Below are 18,567 nucleotides of genomic sequence, written 5' to 3' on the forward strand. Positions count from 1 at the left end.
TCGGCGGCAGACGCCCAGGGAGGCAGCGGGAGCCCGGCCGGCCCCACAGCGCCCACAGCAGAGCAGGCGTAAGGGGGTGCAGACGCCACCGTGCAGGCACACCAGGGTCCCAGCAAGTGGAGGGCAAGGGGGCTTGCAGAACCCAAAACATTGAAGGGCTGTGCCGAGAGCAGCCACTCGCCTTGACCTCAGGACGAGGCCGGGGTCCCACCGCCTGGACTCTCAGAATAAGGCAGCAGCCGGGGAAAACCAGAAACACAGAAAGCGCCCAGGCCGGCCAGGTGGGCCTGTGCTCTGGGCACGCCATTTGCCCGTGTCCATTCTACGTTTCAACACTGAAAAGATCGTACTGCAAAGTCAGAGAAACAGAGGCGGTGCCGGGACACACGAGGCCCACCCAACGCATCTCCAACAAACTGACCCGTCCGACATGGCGGAGCCTGACAGCCCGGCAGGCCCGTCCCCCAGCAGAGAACCACACCGAAGGTGCTCGTGTCCCAGCCCCGGCGGGGCCCGGCACGCCAACCCGTCCTAGCTCCCCTCCTCCCGGGGCTCCACGCGCTTCCTCACACTTCCTGGCTGGTCCCCCCGGGTGCCCAGGGCCTGGTCCTCACGCACGCTCACCATCCGCTCTCACGGCAGCGGCCCGTCCCCAGCTCCTCCTGGGCCTACCTCCTCCTGCCGACTGTTCACACCACCCCAGGGCCCACGTGCAAAGCTGTCCTGTCTGCTGAGGCCTGACCTCTGCCCAACCACAGACAGCAAGAAACTGCTGGGACACCCCCCGCTCCTCGGAAACCAGCGTCTTCTGGCAGGCCCACGTGTAGGGCCCCTCATTCACCCGGCTCCATGCCTGATGAGAACCCAGGTCTGCATCCTCTCCTCCCCATTTCCTGGCGTCACCCCACCTCCGGGTCCAACCCGCACAGTGCCTCACTGCATTGCCCATCCACCTGCAAAGGCCAGGGCCTCCCACACCTGGAGGCCGTGCAGGCTCTGGTCCCAACCTCCTGCTACACCTTTCGGTCAGCACAGCCCAACGACATGCTGGCTCCAGCCAGTGCTCCCATGGCCGACAGCCCTGGCACAGCCTGACGGGATGACAAACTCCATTCCCAGAGTGGAGGGCGAGCACAGAGCCTGCCAGCTAAGCAGGCATCACCAACAAAGACCAGATCCCAGGTCAGACCAAGGCTGAGGGGGACTCCAGGGTCCAGGCCTCTGAGTGCAGGACACGCAGGCGCCCGGCCCCTAGGCCCATAGCAGGCACACGGAGAAACAGGCATGCTTCCAACGCATCCGGCCAGCCCACGGCCAGACGGAGCAGGCAGCTGACCCCTCTGCAGGCCAGCCGCCCACCAGGACGCCCACAGAGCCCAGCCGGAGCTATGCGTGCGCCCAGGCAGCCAAGACCCCGGGTTAGGGAGCCGCTGTCCATGTGCCGGACCCTGGGCCAGCACCCGCCCAGCAATCCTGGTTGTCCGGGCACCCGCAGGCAATGCCTTCTGCCGAGGCCTGGCCACCACACACTCGTCCCTCGCCTTCGCCGAGTCCACATGGGCCTGCACTCCTGGGCTGCAGCTCAGATGGCCCTGGACACCCACTCCGAGAGGAGGGGGAGAGACTCCCTCAGGAGAGCAGGGCCCACGCACAGACCCCTCAGAGGCCCAGAATCTTAGGTTTTCAAAATGTATAAAAAAAGACATTAGGATCTAAACTTTAAAAACTGGGCATTTAAATGTGTTCGTACTTAAATCACCTCCATCACCACAGAATTCAGGGGCGTGGAGGGGGGGCTCCCTGAGGAGGAGGTCGCTGTCCAGGCCACACAGCGTGGAGGGACAGCTCAGCCCCGACGCACTGTGGCTGGAAGACGGGACAGCAGAGATGAGAGGAAGGGGATGAAACAGTAACTTAGCTGGGGCGTGCGGTTGGGGGCTCAATCCCCAGGTGCAGGGCATGGAGAGGGCAGCCGGTCAATGACTCTGTCTCATCATTGATGCTGCTCTCTCTCTCTCTTTCCCCTAAAATCAATAAAAATGTGTTTTTATAAAAAAATAAAAATAAAAAAAAAAAAAAACCGCCCTGGACCGGGTGGCTCAGTGGTAGAGGGTTGGCCTGAGCACCAGTCTCGGATTTGATTCCTAGTCAAGAGCAGGCACCTGGGTTATAGGTTCAATCCCTGCCCCAGTCAGGGTGCATGTGGACACAATTGCTCAGTGTGTGTGTGTGTGTGTCTATCCCTTCTACTCTCCAACAGTCAACGAAAAAATATCCTCAGGTGAGGAGTAACAGCAGCAGCGAACTCCCTGCTCCTCTCCCTCAGCTCAGCTCTGGCCTCCTGCCCTCCCTGAGGTCAGGGCTAAACCAGCTGCAGACAAGTGCCCTTTGGTAAGTCCTTCTCACACGTTTCCAGCTCAGACCCCCCCCCCCGCCCCGCCCCCCGCCATGGGGCCTGGGCCTCACCTGCAGCTGCTCCCTCCCCCGGAGCCCCACCCCACGTGATCAGCAGTCACGCTTCCCCTTCCCCAGGCATTCCACACGTGCGCAGAGTGAGGGGAGGAGCAGAAGCCGTGGGCAGGAACAGCCGGGGGCACTGATGGACAACCCTCAGCCTCGCAGGCCGGGACGTGTGAGTCTTCATCGGCTCCCAGGGCAGCCCACACGGGACCCGCCAGCGAGAGGCCTGCAGCCGAGGAGGCGGCTGAGCGGGCACGCACCTGCTGCGTGCTTCTCTGGGGCTGCAGGCTGGACTGCAGCCGCCGCAGCAGGGGCGCGCCGTTGCGGGACAGCCTCTTCAGCAGCCAGTAGCTGTGCGCTCGCTCGACAAACTGCTTCTTCCGCTGAATGGCCACCTGATTCGCAATCCTGTTTAACCTAAAAAACAAAAACTCCAAACTTTAGTTTTAAAGCAGTACGTTAGCATGCTTTCATCATGGAGTCTGGAAATGACAGTGTTCCTTTTAGGAAGCCACACGTGTTCACATGTGTTTCTCCCTCATCCGTGACACATGAATGCTGCCTCTGATGTCTCTGGTTCTGCTAAAACCAAGTCCACCACCTCCTGCTGCCCACATATTTCATGCACTATTAAGTCACTCGGGTCTATCAGATTAAACACCTAAAAAGAAAACAAAGCTCTAAATGTTCTTAATTCCTCCACGAGACACTATCCCCACGCACACAGCTGCGGGCACACCTTGGGAAGCTCTGCCGGCTGGCACAACAGGCATGGGTCCCTCAAGACCCACTGGCTCTCATGGGGGTGGGCAAATGCGGGCACCAGCAGTTCTGTCACCTCACAGGAAAGAAGAGCTGGACAGACACCCGAGGGAGCGGCAGCGGCCGGAGCAGGGCTGGAGACAAAGGAGCAGAGGAGCTGCTGCTGGTAGATGACACTGGCATCGCCCAGTCTCCTGAGCCCCACCCCATAAAGGGCAAGGGCTTGTAAAATGGGGTAGGAGGGGGTGGGGATGTGAGCCTTCTGCAATCCTTCAGCTTCCCAGAAAACTCCCCTTTCCCCAGTTATCACTCTCCTGTTGAAACAAAGAGCAACTCATCAATTTGCCTCACAAGGACATTGAGAGATAAGTTCAATCTACACTAGAACAGAAACCACAAAAGACAACAAGGCATTCCTCTTGGTGCATCACAATCAAAATGTCAGGACAGCAATCAGAGACTTTTAAGAGCAAACTTTTTAAAGAATGCAAACCACAAGTCTTACAAAATAACCAGAGAACACCTCCAGCTCAACCACGTCCAGACCATGCTGGCCTGCCTTAAACACATGGCTCAGTGCATTTCCTGACCGCCCAAAGGCTGCCTTGGCTGGCCTCCGCCAGTTCTGAGGGGCAAGCATCGCCCAGGGAGACCCAAGACCAGCTGCTGTGGCAGGACACGGCTCCCATCCCTTGGAGCGGCCTGGCCTGGGGGCTTTGCAGAGGCCGTCACATCAAACCCCAGGAAGGTGCCAGGAGCCTCTGCCTCTCTTAGGTGCACCGTTCATAAGGCAGACTGACAGACTATTAACCCGTTACTAATGCCGATTTTATAATCAAAGAAAACACGGTAACTTCAAGAGAAACATCAAAAGTGCTTCTTTATTCAAAGTAATGTCCATTACTAGCTACACATTTCCCACCTTTCAGATAATTTGTGGATACCATCCCAATAGAACTTTTGTTTTGAGACAAACCATTCAGAGACCCTATTTTCCACCTTCGTACATTTTGAAGTGCTGCTCAGAAAGTGCGTGTGCCATCGATTGGAACACGTGGTCATCTGAAGGAGCAAGGTCGGGTGAATACAGCAGGTGGGTTCATACTTCCCAGGCAAGATCTTTCAACGTGTCTCTAACTGGTTTTGAAGTGTGTGATGGTGCCGAAACCGGTTTGGCTCAGTGGTAGAGCGTCGGTCTGCGGACTGAAAGGTCCCAGGTTCGATTCTGGTCAGGGGCATGTACCTTGGTTGCGGGCACATCCCCAGTAGGGAGTGTGCAAGAGGCAGCTTGTGGTGTTTCTAGCTCTCTCTCTCTCTCTCCCTTCCTCTCTGTAAAAAAATCAATAAAAATATATTAAATAAATAAATAAATAAGGGTTTGCATCCAGTGAACTGAATGTGCTCGGACAAAGATCACTGAACAAAAAAAAAAAAAAAAAAAAAAAAAAAGTGTGTGATGGTGCGTCATCATGAAGCAAAATTATTTTGCCATGTCTTCTGGCCCATTCTGGTCGTTTCACAATCAAAGCGTGGTTCAAACAGATTATTTGTTGTCGATAGCCATCAGTATTAACGTTTCCACCTGGTTTTAGAAGCTCATCATACACCACACCTTCCTGATCCCACCAAGCGCAGAGCATCTTCTTCTTTCCGAAGCCGTTTGGCCTTTCAGTAGATGTTGACGGTTGACCCAGATTAACCCATGATTTTGTGCATGTGGGATTCTCAAATTAAATCCACTTTCCATCGCCAGTCAGAATTTGATGCAAAAAGGACTTTCTTTTGTGCCACTGAAGCAACACTTTACTGATGGCTTTTCAGTCTTACATTTGCCTTTCGTTCAGTTGATATGTCACCCAATTTCCTTCCTTAAAATCCTTCCCATTGCTTGTAAATGATTGGAAAATTGTTTGCTGAGCAACGTTTAATCTTTCTGCAAGTTGTTTTTGAGTATGACATGCATCTTCATCCAATAATGCTTGTAATTGTTGGTCTTCAAACTTTTTCAGTTGACCTGGACGTTCTGTCTTTCACATGAAAATCATCACTTTTAAAGCGTTTAAACCAGAGTTCACAGTTTCTTGAGATAGAGAGTGTTCACCATAAACTTCCCAAAGTATAAAATAACTTTCAGCAGCACTTTTCTTCAAAATAATGAATTAAAACATCCCGAAAATGCTCTTTTTTGGCACCAAATTCAGTATTTTTAAGAGTAAAAATATCTATGATGTTAACACCTTCAGAATATTTGTCATAGGAAGCTTTGAAGCTTGCTGTCAATACAACCAAGGAGCACACATATCAAATCGCATATATATCAACATGTGTAACTCCATCTATTGAAACAAATCCGCATTATTAACCGGTACACCTGGTACAGGCAGATCCGGAACCCAAGCTCTAGTGTGTCGGGGCCACAGTCGCATGGCTTCAGCAGGAGGTGAGGTGCGCTGGGAACCCAGGCTCTGCCTGCAGCCCACGTGCCTGGGGCTGGGGCTGGTCCTGGACACCTCACAGGTACCTTTTTGGGTGGAGTTTCGATTTTGCCATTTTTGACTGAGTTATCACAGCGTGTGAGTGCATACCAGTAAATCTTAGTACATACAGCTCCATGGATCTCTACCCACGCAGACAGACATCCCAACACACATACACACTCCATTATCTCCACAGCCAATTAAAGCAATGTGGATAAAAGTACTTTTTAACAATTTCAAGGTCCAAAGAAATGCTGTTTGGCTACATGCTTATAAATAAAGATTCTGTACCACGAAACAAGCCATGACTCCTCCAGGGCCAGGACTTCTGAGCTGTCAGCCCCGGGCACGAGCACCAGGCTCTGATGGGAATACACGCAGAGCTGTCCTCACGTGCTTACCCAGCACCTGCACTGATCAGCCATCTCCCAAGGAGCAGGTGGGCTGAGCGTGAGGCGGCCCTGCAGGCGCCCGCATTGTGCTCCCGGAAGGACACAGAGCAGCTCGGGGAGCAGCTGTGCCAACCATGAACACGCCACCTGACTAGGAAGCAACCTCAACACTCAGTCCAGCGAGAGTGCAGGCGCGAGGGGACAGCAGTGGGCAGCCAGTCTGAGCGGATGCCCAGCCCACTGCCAGTTCCCAGGACGCACTATCAGCAGTGATGTGCCTTTTAACACATAGCCACCCTCAATAGCCCAGAAATCACACCTTCCCACTATCTGGGGTGCAACACTGGTCTTTGACTAAAGACTGGGGAAGGTGCAGCACCGCTTTTCACAACGACCTGATGGGTTCTGTCCGGAAGCTCTCTCAGGAAGAAGGCTGGCTCCGTGCTGGGCATCCGCTGACACGGTGAGGGAAACCTCGGAGCTCCAGGCACAGAGGACAGTCAGAGCCGAGGTCCCTGGGGTGCACATGTCCTCGCCTCCGGCCCAGCCTCGCCATTATCCAGACCCAGCCAGGTGGGTCTCCCCTCGGCTCACTAACAAGAACTGAAGTTCCTGAGATCAGGAAGTGAGCAGAGCCCCGTGTTGTCAGAGATGCCACCAGATGCTCATCTCTGTGAAGCAGCCCTGACCTGCCCAGCACCCCTGTGAGCCCCCTCCCTGGCCCCGCTGGGGTGGACTTCTGAAAACCAGCACCCTGGCCCACATCGGGAAAAGGGAGGGCTTCGAGGGAGGACTGAGTGGACACTCGTTCCCAGCCCTCTCACAGAGGACAACCCAGGCAAGAAGAAACACCACTTCTGGGTTGGAAAGAGGAGCAGGGGCCACCTGGCCTCCAAGGGCCTCCCAGCCTCATGGCGGAGGCCAGAAGAAACAAAAGCAGAAAGCGTCCAAGAGGCTGGGGACTCCTTAGTCACTGAAGTAGGGGACGTCACTGCATCCAGATGGGGGAATGCATGGCGCCCCCGGTACCTGGGCGGACTGCCACTAGCGAGGCAGACACCAAACTCAAGGCGAGGCTGCTCTACTGAAGGGGAAGGGCTGTCTTCTTTCAAAACAGAACACCCCGGCCCTGACCAGTGTGCTTCGTGGCCACTAGAGCGCCGGACCTCGTACCAGAAGGTCTCGGGTTCGATTCCCAGTCAAGGGCATGTTGTATCTGGGTCTCAGGTCCAATCCCAGTTGGGGCATATGCGGGAAGCAGCCAACCCATGAGGCTCTCTCACATCGATGTTTCTCTCTCCCCCTCTCCTCCCTTTCTCTCCAAAAAAATGGAAAAGATATCCTCCAGTGAGGATTAACCAAAAAAGAAAACAACTCATCTCAGAAGACACTGGGCAGCTGTGGAAACGTCCAGACCAAAGGAGGCTGCCCAGGAAGGTCCCGGCTGAAGGCACAGGAGCATCTTGGTCCTTCTGCTTCGAGGCCCAGGGATGGCGTAGAGCCCCTCACGGTGCCCAGTGTCCTAGGAGTCGGGACCATGGAATCACCTCAGAGGGCACGCCCATGTGTGCTTGCTACCTGTGCAGGATGCACGGGACACGTTAGCAAGAGGTGCCTGGGTAGAGGATTAGGGTGTTCCCCTTACTCCTGCAATAATTTATAAACCTGAAGGTTTCCAAGTAAGAATTGAAATAATGACACCTCTGACCCAGTAATTCCAGGCTGTGTGTGCCCATGGGGGTGCTCCTTCAGTCCGCTTGTCCCACTGCTGACTGCCCAGGCAACACCGAGGCGAGAGTTGGGGTGAGACTGTGTGGCAATTACCTGCTGCCAGTATTAAGATTCAAATAAACTGTCACCCCCACCTCGGCCAAAAGGAAGTGAATACAGTGAGGAGCTCTCCTGTGACGGAGCCCCGTGTGCAGAGGAATGCCTGGGGCAGGGACCCGGGCCCAGGGGCTTGGTGAGCACAGCAGACATGCTGAATGTGAGGGACTAGGTCCTGAGAGAGACCACCAGGCAGAAGCCCCAGGAGCAGGTAGGTGCCTGAGGGTAGTTCGGGCCGGGGCATCTGAAAGGTTGATGAGCATGGAGCACTCCGCCCACAGCTCTGCACTCAGAAGCACTAATTTTAGTTCAAGACAGGAAGCTCTGGGAAGTCAAATACACACCAAGCGCACTGACACCAGATGACACACGCAGGCTTCCAGGCCCGGATTTGTCTCCCTGCACTCTTTGTTTTCACTCACTCTGGCTCTTCTATGAAAACAAATCTGCTCACCAGATGGCCCACATCCCTCTTCACTGGAGGACGCCCTTTCACACTGGACCAAGACAGACTCGCAAGGAGACACCCAGTTCCCCTGAATTAGAACCAAGGAAAGGGGCCCTGGCTGAGTGCTCAGTTGGTTAGAGCATCATCCCAAAATGCCAAGGTTGCGGGTTCAATCCCAGTGTTTCTCTCGGCCCCCCCCCCCCCCTTCTAAAGATAAATCCGTAAATAAGAAATTTAATAAAACCAAGGAAAGTGATGAAGTCATAGGAGGGAGAGATCATTTACGACAGCACTCAGGCCAACACCCACACGAGGGCTTCTCGCCCGCACACCGCTCAGCGACCAGGACACAGCTGCTGGGCAGTACGGAAACACGGGACCTGCATGTGCACGTGACCGGCACTTTTCAGTTTGGATTTAATGCCTTCCCAGAGTAGCCACCACACAGGCCACTGGGGACCCTGGGGCGCTGCCTCCCTCGGCCAGCAGGGCTGCATGACTGCCCCCCGCGGGCATCCACAGGAGCACACACGGCCCTGTTGCTGTGGGGCATCCAGAGGACTTCCACTGCTTCCAGCATCTCGTGTCCCCAGGACACGGTATGTCGGAGCTTTTATAAAATATAATTAAATTAACTGCCAGACAGCAAAGCCTGTGGCACAAACACTTGTCCAGGTCCGCCCTTTATCTCTACTCCAAACTATAATCAAGTTTACCCCTCAGTTAGAAAAACAAAAAAACGCAACAGGAGCCGACTTCACCTTCAGGACATGGCTTAGCCGCATCCCCCGCTTTGAGATACTGAGGCTCAAAGCACAAGTTTCTCCTCATTCAGGCCTGGGCATGCATTTCCCACCTGGGAACGCTTCCTTCTGCAGCCCCAGCACCGGAGGGCGCACTTCCTGGAGCAGGTCCTCGCGAGGGGCTGGACACAGGCAGGGAGCACTTCATACTTGCAACTGTTCAATTTGTTAGGTTGTGTTTTCTGTTCTGTTTACTTCAATTTCTGTAAAGCTGAAATTCTTCGGGCACTTAAACAGTAGCTCTTGATACAAATCCTACACTTTTTGACTCAGGTAGAAATCCACGTTAGGCTGACGGCCCTGGCCTTTGTTGCTAAGTGATTAGAGCACTGTAACCAATCGATGCACCTCTCATACATCAGTTTCTTTCTCTACCCATCTCTCTTCCTCCCACTCTTTCTAAAAATCAATGGAAAATAAAGATTTTTTTAAAAATCAAATCTTTAAAAAAAAGAAAATCAATGGAAAAATAAAAAATCAATAAAATATATTTTAAAAAATAAAATAAAACTATATTTTACTGATTTTCCAAAGAGAGGAAGGAAGAGGGATAGAGAGCTAGAAACATCGATGAGAGAGAAACATCGACCAGCTGCCTCCTGCACACCCCCCGCCGGGGATGTGCCCGCAACCAATGTACGTGCCCTTGACCGGAATCGAACCTGGGACCTTTCAGTCCGCAGACCAACGCTCTATCCACTGAGCCAAACCAGCTTCGGCAATAAAATATACTTTTAAAAAATGATTAACAAAAAATAGCCTGGCTGGCGTGGCTCAATGGTTGAGCATTGACCTATGAACCAGGAGGTGACAGGTTCAACTTCCAGTCAGGGTACATGCCCAGGTTGTGGGCTCCATCCCCAGTGAGGGGCGTGCAGGAAGCAGCCGGTCCATGATTCTCTCTCATCATTGATGTTTCTCTCTCTCTCTTTTCCTCTCTCATTTCTGAAATCAATAAAATAAAAAAAATAAAAATTTAAAAAATAATAAAATAAGTCCTAGCCAGCACCGTTCAATGGTTAGAGTCTTGGGTTCAATTCCTGGTCAAGGGCATGTACCTGGGTTACAGGTCTGATCCCCACAACCAATCTGTGTCTGTCATATCAGTGTCTCTCTCCTCTCTCTTTCTCCCCTTCCGCCCTCCATCCACTCTCTCTAGAAATCAATGGGAAAAATACCCTCACTGCTTGGATGAGGATTTAAAAATCATCATCATCATCTATATAATAAAAGCCGAACGACCAGAACGACCGGTCACTATGATGCACACTGACCACCAGAGGCAGATGCTCAACGCAGGAGCTCCCCCTGGTGGTCAGTGCACTCACACAGGAGTTGTGTGGCTCAGCCAGAAACTGGGCTCCTGGTTGGCAGCAAAGCTAAGGAGCAGCAAGTTGAGTGGTAAGGAGCGGCAAGCAGGACGGGACTGTGAGGAGAAGGAAAATTAATACCTGGGTGCATTAGAGGGAAAAAATACAAAAATATAAATTAAAAAAGATACCCAAAAAAAAGGCAGAGAACATCTTAAAAATAGTCAGAAACCAGCAGGCAGACATCCCCCAGGGGTCCCAGACTGTGAGGGGGCACAAAATGGGCTGAGGGACAGCCCCCTTCGCCTCCAGTGCACAAATTTCATGCATCGGGCCTCTAATAAAATAAAATAAAAGTCAGGATGACTGATCTGCAAGAGATACCATGGTTTTAACAATGTTTTTCTCTGGATGAGATTATGAGCACTTTTTTCTCACTTTGTCTGAATTTACTGTTTCTGTAACGAGTATACACTACTTTGTAAAAGAAAAAAGATTTCATTTCAATACCTTAATAAAATAATGAAAGAAAGAAAAAAAGATTTCATTTCAGGGGGAAAAGCCACTTTTCTCATTCTTAATACAAAGAACAAAACCAGTATTTTAAATGGAGGTCCCTAGCTAGATAGTGTGACACATTAAAACCAAACTATATACAGTAGATCCTTGGGTTACATCGGAGATCCATTCCTACGGCACGAAGTAATGCGATTTTTGCCATAAGTCGGAATCCACCTACGTCACTCACATGGAGCAGACACAGCAGTAATGAAGTGAAACAGTAAAAAAAAAAAAAAAAATTAAAAGCCAACAACTCTTGACCTTTACTTGTAGTAAATAAATAATAAAAAAACATAGCCAAAACCGGTTTGGCTCAGTGGATAGAGCGTCAGCCTATGGACTGAAGGGTCCCAGGTTCGATTCCGGTCAAGGGCATGTACCTTGGTTGCGGGCACATTCCCAGTAGGGGGTAAGCAAGAGGCAGCTGATCGATAATTCTCTCTCATCGATGTTTCTAACTCTCTATCTCTCTCTCTTCCTCTCTGTAAAAAAATCAATAAAGTATATATTAAAAAAATAAAAAATAATAAAAAACATAAAGCACATATGTATATACATCAAAATGACGCACTTTTCTTTTTATAAATAAATGGGAAATGGCAACATAACCATGAAACAATGTACGTTGAGGAGCCCAAGGATTGCCTGTATTTTAACCAAAAAAAAAAACAAAAAAAAAAAAAACCCCTATATATATTTTTTTAATATATTTTATTGATTTTTCACAGAGAGGAAGGTAGAGGGATAGAGAGTTAGAAACATCAATGAAAGAGAATCATTGACCAGCTGCCTCCTGCACACCCTCAACTGAGGATGTGCCCGCAACCAACGTACATGCCCTTAACTGGAATCGAACCTGAAGACCCTTCAGTGCAAAGACCGGTGCTCTATCCACTGAGCCAAACCGGCTTCGGCCAAACCTATATATTTTAATCACACGTTGGTAGGCATGAATTATTTTACACCACAGACATATAGGAAAACAAAACAAAAAGATAACATTCAACATACTGAAGGTAATTTTTACATAATAATAAAAATACCCTGGTAGTCTGTTATTCAAGTGTAAGATAAATACAACTTTATATGTGACTTTCAATCAAGATGATCAGGGTAACAACAGGTATCGTATCAGCTGTTCTCCACGCAGATACCCATTTGCATCTTCACTTCACCAGCTCAATGTTTTTCTTCCTTAACCAAAGGCTTGAAAGCCAGCCCCATGCCCTATTACAAAGAAAGTGTGCCACTTCCTCAAAGCTCAAGGAAGTGCTGGAGTGGGGACGTCTGCTCTCCCAGACTCACAGGGCACTTGCTGGCTCTCAAGTCACTTACCTTGTGTTCTGAACAAGAGCATCTGAAAGGTAACGGAACAAACAGAACAAGTCTGCAACAAGAGGAGCAGGCAAAAAGGTGGGAACAAGTTCGGGTACAGAGCAACCCAGGGCAAGAGCGAGGCAGAGCCTGCCCACCAGAGGTGCCAGGAGAACCCAGACCCCACCACTGTGGACCACCTAGGTCAGAGAGCCTCGCACTGCCCAGGCGATGTTCGCATCACAAAACAAAGGGTCAGGAAAACTAGAAAGACTGTCACACAAGAAGATGGCCAGCCCTCCCTCCCCATAGCGCACTCTGATCTCTACCCTAGTGTCTCCTTTCTCAGCCACGCTGCTTCACTTTTCAACAAATTACTTTAAAAATCCTACAAGGTTCCCAAACTTTGGTGGGAAAGGTGAGGAAGAGCATTTTATTGTCAAAGAAGATGACTACACCTGGGCCCTACAGAGCCCCAGACCAGTCACTGCAGGCAGTGTAGCCCTGGTCACCTTGGCAGCGTCTGGCTTACCCCAGGGCCAGTGCACGCATGAAGGAGACCATATATCCTTCAAGGTCTAACACTCAAGTCTTCTGCAACCCCCATGCTCCCATGCTCCATCCACAAAGTGGTGAATGAAAAGGCCACATTTTAGAGGACCACAGGAAGCTCTAAACAGAAGGCACGAGGATGCTCTACCACGGCCCAGTGGACCCCTCCCTAGCACCCCCATTCTAGGCTCATCTTGACCCCCCTTCACGTGCTTACCTCTGGGGGGGGATGTACGGAGCGCACACGGGTGGCAGGGCCGCACAGGGCTCACTCAGGGTTTTCTTTGCCTTTTTTGCTTTCTTCCTGACCTTGGATGTGGACCTGGCCGTTTTAACTGAGCTGTCTTTTCGACACACACCGTTTTTCATTTCGACGTCCCCATAAATGTTCAGGGGCCGCCGAATACAGCCAGGGGGCGTGTGTACGTCACAGTAAGCGGTCTTTCTGACAGAGAAGGTGGTGGTGCCCCCAGTCAGCTCTTTCACGGGCTCCATTTTCATGTAGAGGCCGGCCTTCTGGGCACACGTCACGTGGAAGGCTGTGTAGCAGTTGGCCTTGTGGCACTGGATGCAGGCGCCCACACCCTTCTGTTTGCAGAGGTAGCACGTCAGCTTCCACCGGGCGGGAGGGATGTTCCTCACGCCGTCGATGGGCTCGATGAACACTGTGTTGGCAAAGCCAACCTCGGGGATCCACAGGGCGCACACCACGTGGCCCCAGCGGTCATCGTCCGTCTTTTTGAAGGCACCTCCCTTGTTGGGACACAGCACACAGTCTGCGGGCCGGGCCCGGGACTGCAGGCAGTGCCGGCACAGCCACTGGCCCTCAGGGATGTAGGGGACCCCGTAGCACTCCTGGTGCACGGCCAGGTTGCACATGTCACAGAAGAGGATCACGTTGCTGTTCTGGCACTCACCGTCCATGCAGATGCAGCACACGGCGTCCTCGTCGATCAGGGACTGCTGCTCCCCCTGCTTCTGGTTCTCGCAGTAGGACTCCTTCTCGAAGCGGTCCATCAGGAACTCAAACACGCTCTGCGACACGGCGGCCACGCAGTCGCCCTTGCGCTTCTCGTTGACGATCTCCAGCCACGCATAGTCCTCCTCGTCCATGTCGTACTCCACCTCGTTGTCCAGCTCCTCGGCCGACTTCTCCACAAACTTGTAGTACATGGGGGGCCTCCTGGGGGCGGACGGGGGGCTGTACTCCACGATCCGCACCTTGGGCTCCGGAAGTGTGCTGGCAGAGGCCGGGGCGCCATGGGTGCTGGGAAGGGCTTCGTTCTTCTTTTTGACTCGGTTGTTTTTGTGGCGCTTAGTTCTTAAGCACACAGGGGGCCTCTCACTATTTTCTTTATTGCTGTTGCATTCACTCATTTCCTGAGCAGTGAGGTCATCTTCCAATATGATCTCCAGGGGATCAAAAATACTGATCCTGTGCAGGCGCCCCTCGATCTCGATCTCCACCATCCTCTGCGCTTGTGCGTAGGTCAGGGTTTCTCGCGTCGGGGAGTGCTTAGTACTGCATGGGGAGGAAGGGTGCCTCGCTGCAGCGCCTCGATGACATCGTCCTTTCCTCCTCATTTGGTACCGACTCCCTGGAACAGAGCAGAGGTGGAGTTAGCTGAGAAAACCACCGAGCACCCTGGGGCAGAGCTATCGAACCCGCGCACGCTGAGTCAGAACTCCCAGCGCACGTCATTTTCAGGCCCCCAAATCACGCATCCCAAGACCCGCGATCGCATTTCCATAGTCGGTCCTCACCGGCCAATGCCTTCCCGGGACCTGAGGACCAGAGGCCAGGAGTGTCCTAGAGAGGTATGTGCAGTGATGTCCCCCGGGCCCTCTGAGGCACGCTGTTCACCAGCCACCTTCCTAGACCAGGCCACGGTCACCGAGGTGCTTGGAAGAGCCCTCAGGAGTGAGTTTCCGCCCTGAGACAGAGAAGCCCACACTCAGGTTAGACTCCAGCAGGTATGGAGGTTGTGACCAGGAGACAAGGTGCTCAGGGGCTCCTTGCTCGTGATCTATGATGACCCAAGGACCCAGCTTCTCCCCCTGCTGCTGCCCAGGAATGCCTCTGCAGCCCAGTGCACCGTCCTAGCGGCACCCATGCTAGGGGCCAGAGGCCTCAGTGTCTGACCACAGCCTGTCCTCCCTCCTCTCCATGAACATGCCCTCCACACCTACATGACACACAGGGTCACCAACCACACACCCAGGCCTCGGGAGGAGCCACATACAGATCTAGGGGACAGTTCTCACCTCCAGGAAGCCCCAACCCAGCTTCTGCGGGTCCTCAGCAGAGACCCCATGGAGACCCCCATGGGCACTTCTCAGCTGTTGGCTTGACTACAGTGCCGGGCCAGGCCCTTCCCCTCTCAAGGACCCCAGACACCTACAATGTGCTCAGGGACAGCATCTCTGCTCTGGCTGCACAGCAAGGGCCACCCGGAGGACCCCGCACTGCCTGCAGAGCCCCACTAAGGGTGCCTGCATCCTGGGCCAGAGGTTTATAATTTGCTCCTTTTAGCCTGCACTGTCCATCACTGACCACTGCCCCAGAGTTCCGTCACCTTGGGAACTGACAACAAGGACCGATCTCGGACCTCTGACACTCCGCCTCCAAACGACGATTACTGGCAGAAAGCGAAAGGACCCGTGAGAGACTTACAAACTAACTCTCTATGCTGGAGCCCAACCACAGGTCTACCTGGTCTTTGGGAAAAGCCCTCAACAGGCTTCTCGTCCTGAAAGGAAAGCCCAGGGCCCTCAGTGCACTGTGTAAGCAGGCCCTCCAGAGTGGGGTGTTTTCGTTTATCCAATGTGAACCCCGCTGTGACAGAAATTCCTTGTAATGTGAAGCACGGCAAACCCCATGGCCAGCCAAACCCCAACTCACCTGCACTCAGGGCCTCCCCAGGAGCCCAGGAACCCAGCCCTCATTTCTGGGGAACCGCCCAGCTGGCCAGACCTGTACTCCCTTCTGAGAGCTGGGCGTGTCCCCAGAAGTAGGTGCCCCAGCCTGCCCGGAGGGGACCCTCGTGCACCCAGGGGCGGGTTCACAGAGGTGTCATTACTGAGGTGGGGCAGAAGCAACAGCTGCTTACTCACCAGATGAAAAGCAAACATGTAATTTTCTCCTCTACAGTCAAGTACCTCGAAGCTCCAACTGGAACCAACCCTAGAACTCAGTCCCAGTGGGTGCTGAAGCTCTCGGACCACTTTCTACAGGAACCTCACCCCCCACCTGCTGGTCAGCCGCGCTCTGCCTGATGGGACCCACCGCCTCGCCTGCCTACCATTCCCACACCAGGAGGCTCTGTATCCGGCCCGCCGGCTCCCTCCGCCCCGCGGCACTTTTGCACAGGAACAAGCATTTCCAAGGGGAACGGACCAGCGAGGACAAGTAGCAAAAGGATCTTCAGAAGTAACTCTGTTAAACACATCCAGGGAGGCCAGGGGGGACCCCAAGAGGAGGAGACTCCACACCAATGACCAACTCAGCCGGTCAAGTCAGCAAGTCAGCAGGGTCCCTGCCTGGCTTCGGACAAGTGACTTACAGGCTCCGGGCCACTGCTCCCGGGGCTGCAAGTGTGAGCGGAAGCGGCACACACCCCCGGGGCAGGGTGCAGACAGCGACGGCCCCGGGCTCGGGTCCGTGCCCGGCAGAGCGGCCTCTGGGCCCGGGGAGCAGGCAGCACCCCGAGTCTACATCGCTGTGTCAGGGGCGACCAGGCAGGGGTGAGGGCTGAGGGCTAAGGACTGACGGGGCGTTCGACGGCGGGCGGGCGGCTTCCTGGGCGTTGGACGTTGGTCGGCACTCACTGTGCGCTCCCGGCAGCTGCACTTTCTGCAAACCCGGGCCTCAATCAGGTTCCTTCTCCACAGAAGGCCCCGGAGCCGGGGCAGGAGTCCACTTCGCCGTGTGCTGCCTGCGCCGCCCGGAAGCGGGAGGGACGCCTCCCCGCGCGGCCGGCGGCCTGACCTTGCGGCCCCCGACTCCCCCGCTGCCTCCCCGGCCCGGGGGCACCCGGGACGCCGGCCCCGCGGGCAGGCTCCCGCCCCGGCAAAACGAACCGGAGCGTCTGTTACATAACGCGACCCGCGGGCGCGACCGGGGCTCCGGCCCGGCTGGCGGCTCCCGCGCCGGTCCCGCCCCGCAGAGGCCGCCCCTGCGCCGCCCCAGCCCGAGGCCTGAGGGGCGGGCGGGCCCGGAACCAGCCCGGAGCGAGCCCGGCCCCCGCCGCCCCGGCCCCCGCCCCGGCCTCCCGGAGGCTCCGGCCCCGCCGCCCCAGACCCTCCGCCGCCGCCGCCCCGCAGCCCGGCCTCCCAGCGCCCCGCCGCCCCCGCCGGCCTCGGCCCCGCCACCCCGACCCCCGCGGCCGGGCCTCCCGGCGGCCGGGCCTCGCCGCCGCCCCGGCCTCGCGCCCCGCGGCCGCCGCCCGCGGACAATACGCCGCCGCCGCGGCCTCAAACATGGCGCCGGCCCCCACCGGCGGCCGGGGCCCACGAGGCGGCGGCGGCGACCCAGCCCGGCCCCCCCACTCACCTTCGGGGCCGCGGGAGCCCGGCGGGCGGGCGCGGGGGCCGGCGCGGCCGAGGCGGCGCTAATGGCGCCCGCGGCTCCTCCGCCAACGGCCGCGCAGGCCCGGCGCCGCCGCTCTGGGCGCGGGTTCTGGCGGGGGCTCCGGCGGCGGGCGGCGGCGGCGAGGCCGGGGAGCCGGGCCGGCGGCGGGAAGGGAGCGGGGCGCGGGCGCGGGCTCGGTGCTCGGACGCCCGGGCCGGCTCGCTCGCTCCCCAGCGGAGGAAACAATGCGGCGAGCGCTCCGCCCGGCGCGCTGCGTGCGGACGTGCCCCGCCCGCCGCCGTGACGTGACGTGACGTCGGGAGGCGCGGGGGCGGGGCCTGAGGGGGAGGGAATCTGAGGGGCGGTCGGCACGGCGCTGAGGGGGATGGGGCTGAGGAGATACCGGGCACCCGGATGCGGAAATGGCTGAGGGGCCGGCCAGACACCGAGCTGAGGGGCTGAGCGATAAGGGGCGGCCGGACGCGGAAATGAGGGGCTAAGGGGGCGGCCGGACGCGGGGCTGAGGAATGGGGAATGAGGGGCCGCTGGACGAAGGGCTCAGGGGCCGGCCTGACGCGGGAATGAGGGGCGGCCGGATGCGGAAATGGCTGAGGGACTGGCCGGACACCAGGCTGAGGGGCTGAGGCAGCGGCCGGAAGAGGCGCTGAGGGATGAGAAATGAGGTCGCCGCCGGAAGAGGGGCTCGGGTCGGCCAGACGCGGGAATGAGGGGGTGGGATGGCGGCCGGGCGTGGGGATGAGGGTCTGAGAGGACAGCCTGAGGCCGGCTGAGGGGATAGGGGATGAGGGGATAAGGGGCGGCCGGATGCGGAAATGGCTGAGGGGCCGGCCGGACACCAGACTGAGGGGTTGAGGGGCTGAGGGAGAAGGGGCCTCCAGACGATGGACTGAGGGGACGTCCTGAGGCCGGCTGAGGGGGTGGGGGATGAGGGGCGGCCGGACGCGGAAATGAGGGGCCGAAGGGACGGCCTGAGGCGGGAATGAGGGGCTGGGGGGCCTGAGGAGGCTGCCGGACACCGCGATGAAGGGCTGGGGCCTGAGGGAGAGGTAGACTCCAGGGCTGGGGGGATT

The 18,567-nt window shown here is 55.6% G+C and overlaps 1 protein-coding gene across 9 annotated transcripts in view; it reads right to left on the bottom strand.

The window, feature by feature from the left end:
* The window catches only part of BRD1 (bromodomain containing 1), a 33,198-nt gene extending 15,446 nt beyond the window's left edge, over positions 1-17,752 (bottom strand). For 4 of the 9 annotated variants that reach the window (XM_084879676.1, XM_084879674.1, XM_084879675.1 and 1 more), the window contains exons 1-3: positions 17,459-17,748; positions 13,124-14,504; positions 2,721-2,877 (exon numbers count right to left, since the gene is read on the bottom strand). In XM_084879676.1, the coding sequence (XP_084735802.1) occupies positions 2,721-2,877; positions 13,124-14,490 (1,524 nt within the window). In that variant the 5' untranslated portion in view covers positions 14,491-14,504; positions 17,459-17,748. Of the gene's footprint in view, positions 1-2,720; positions 2,878-13,123; positions 14,505-17,458 lie in introns of all 9 variants that reach the window. The other 5 variants (XR_014794682.1, XR_014794683.1, XM_084879672.1 and 2 more) reach the window with 3 other exon arrangements.
* Positions 17,753-18,567: the final 815 nt, after the last annotated feature.

This window comes from Pipistrellus hanaki, assembly GCF_964339955.1.
Source record: "Pipistrellus hanaki genome assembly, chromosome: 3".
Classification (NCBI taxonomy): Eukaryota; Metazoa; Chordata; class Mammalia; order Chiroptera; family Vespertilionidae; genus Pipistrellus; species Pipistrellus hanaki.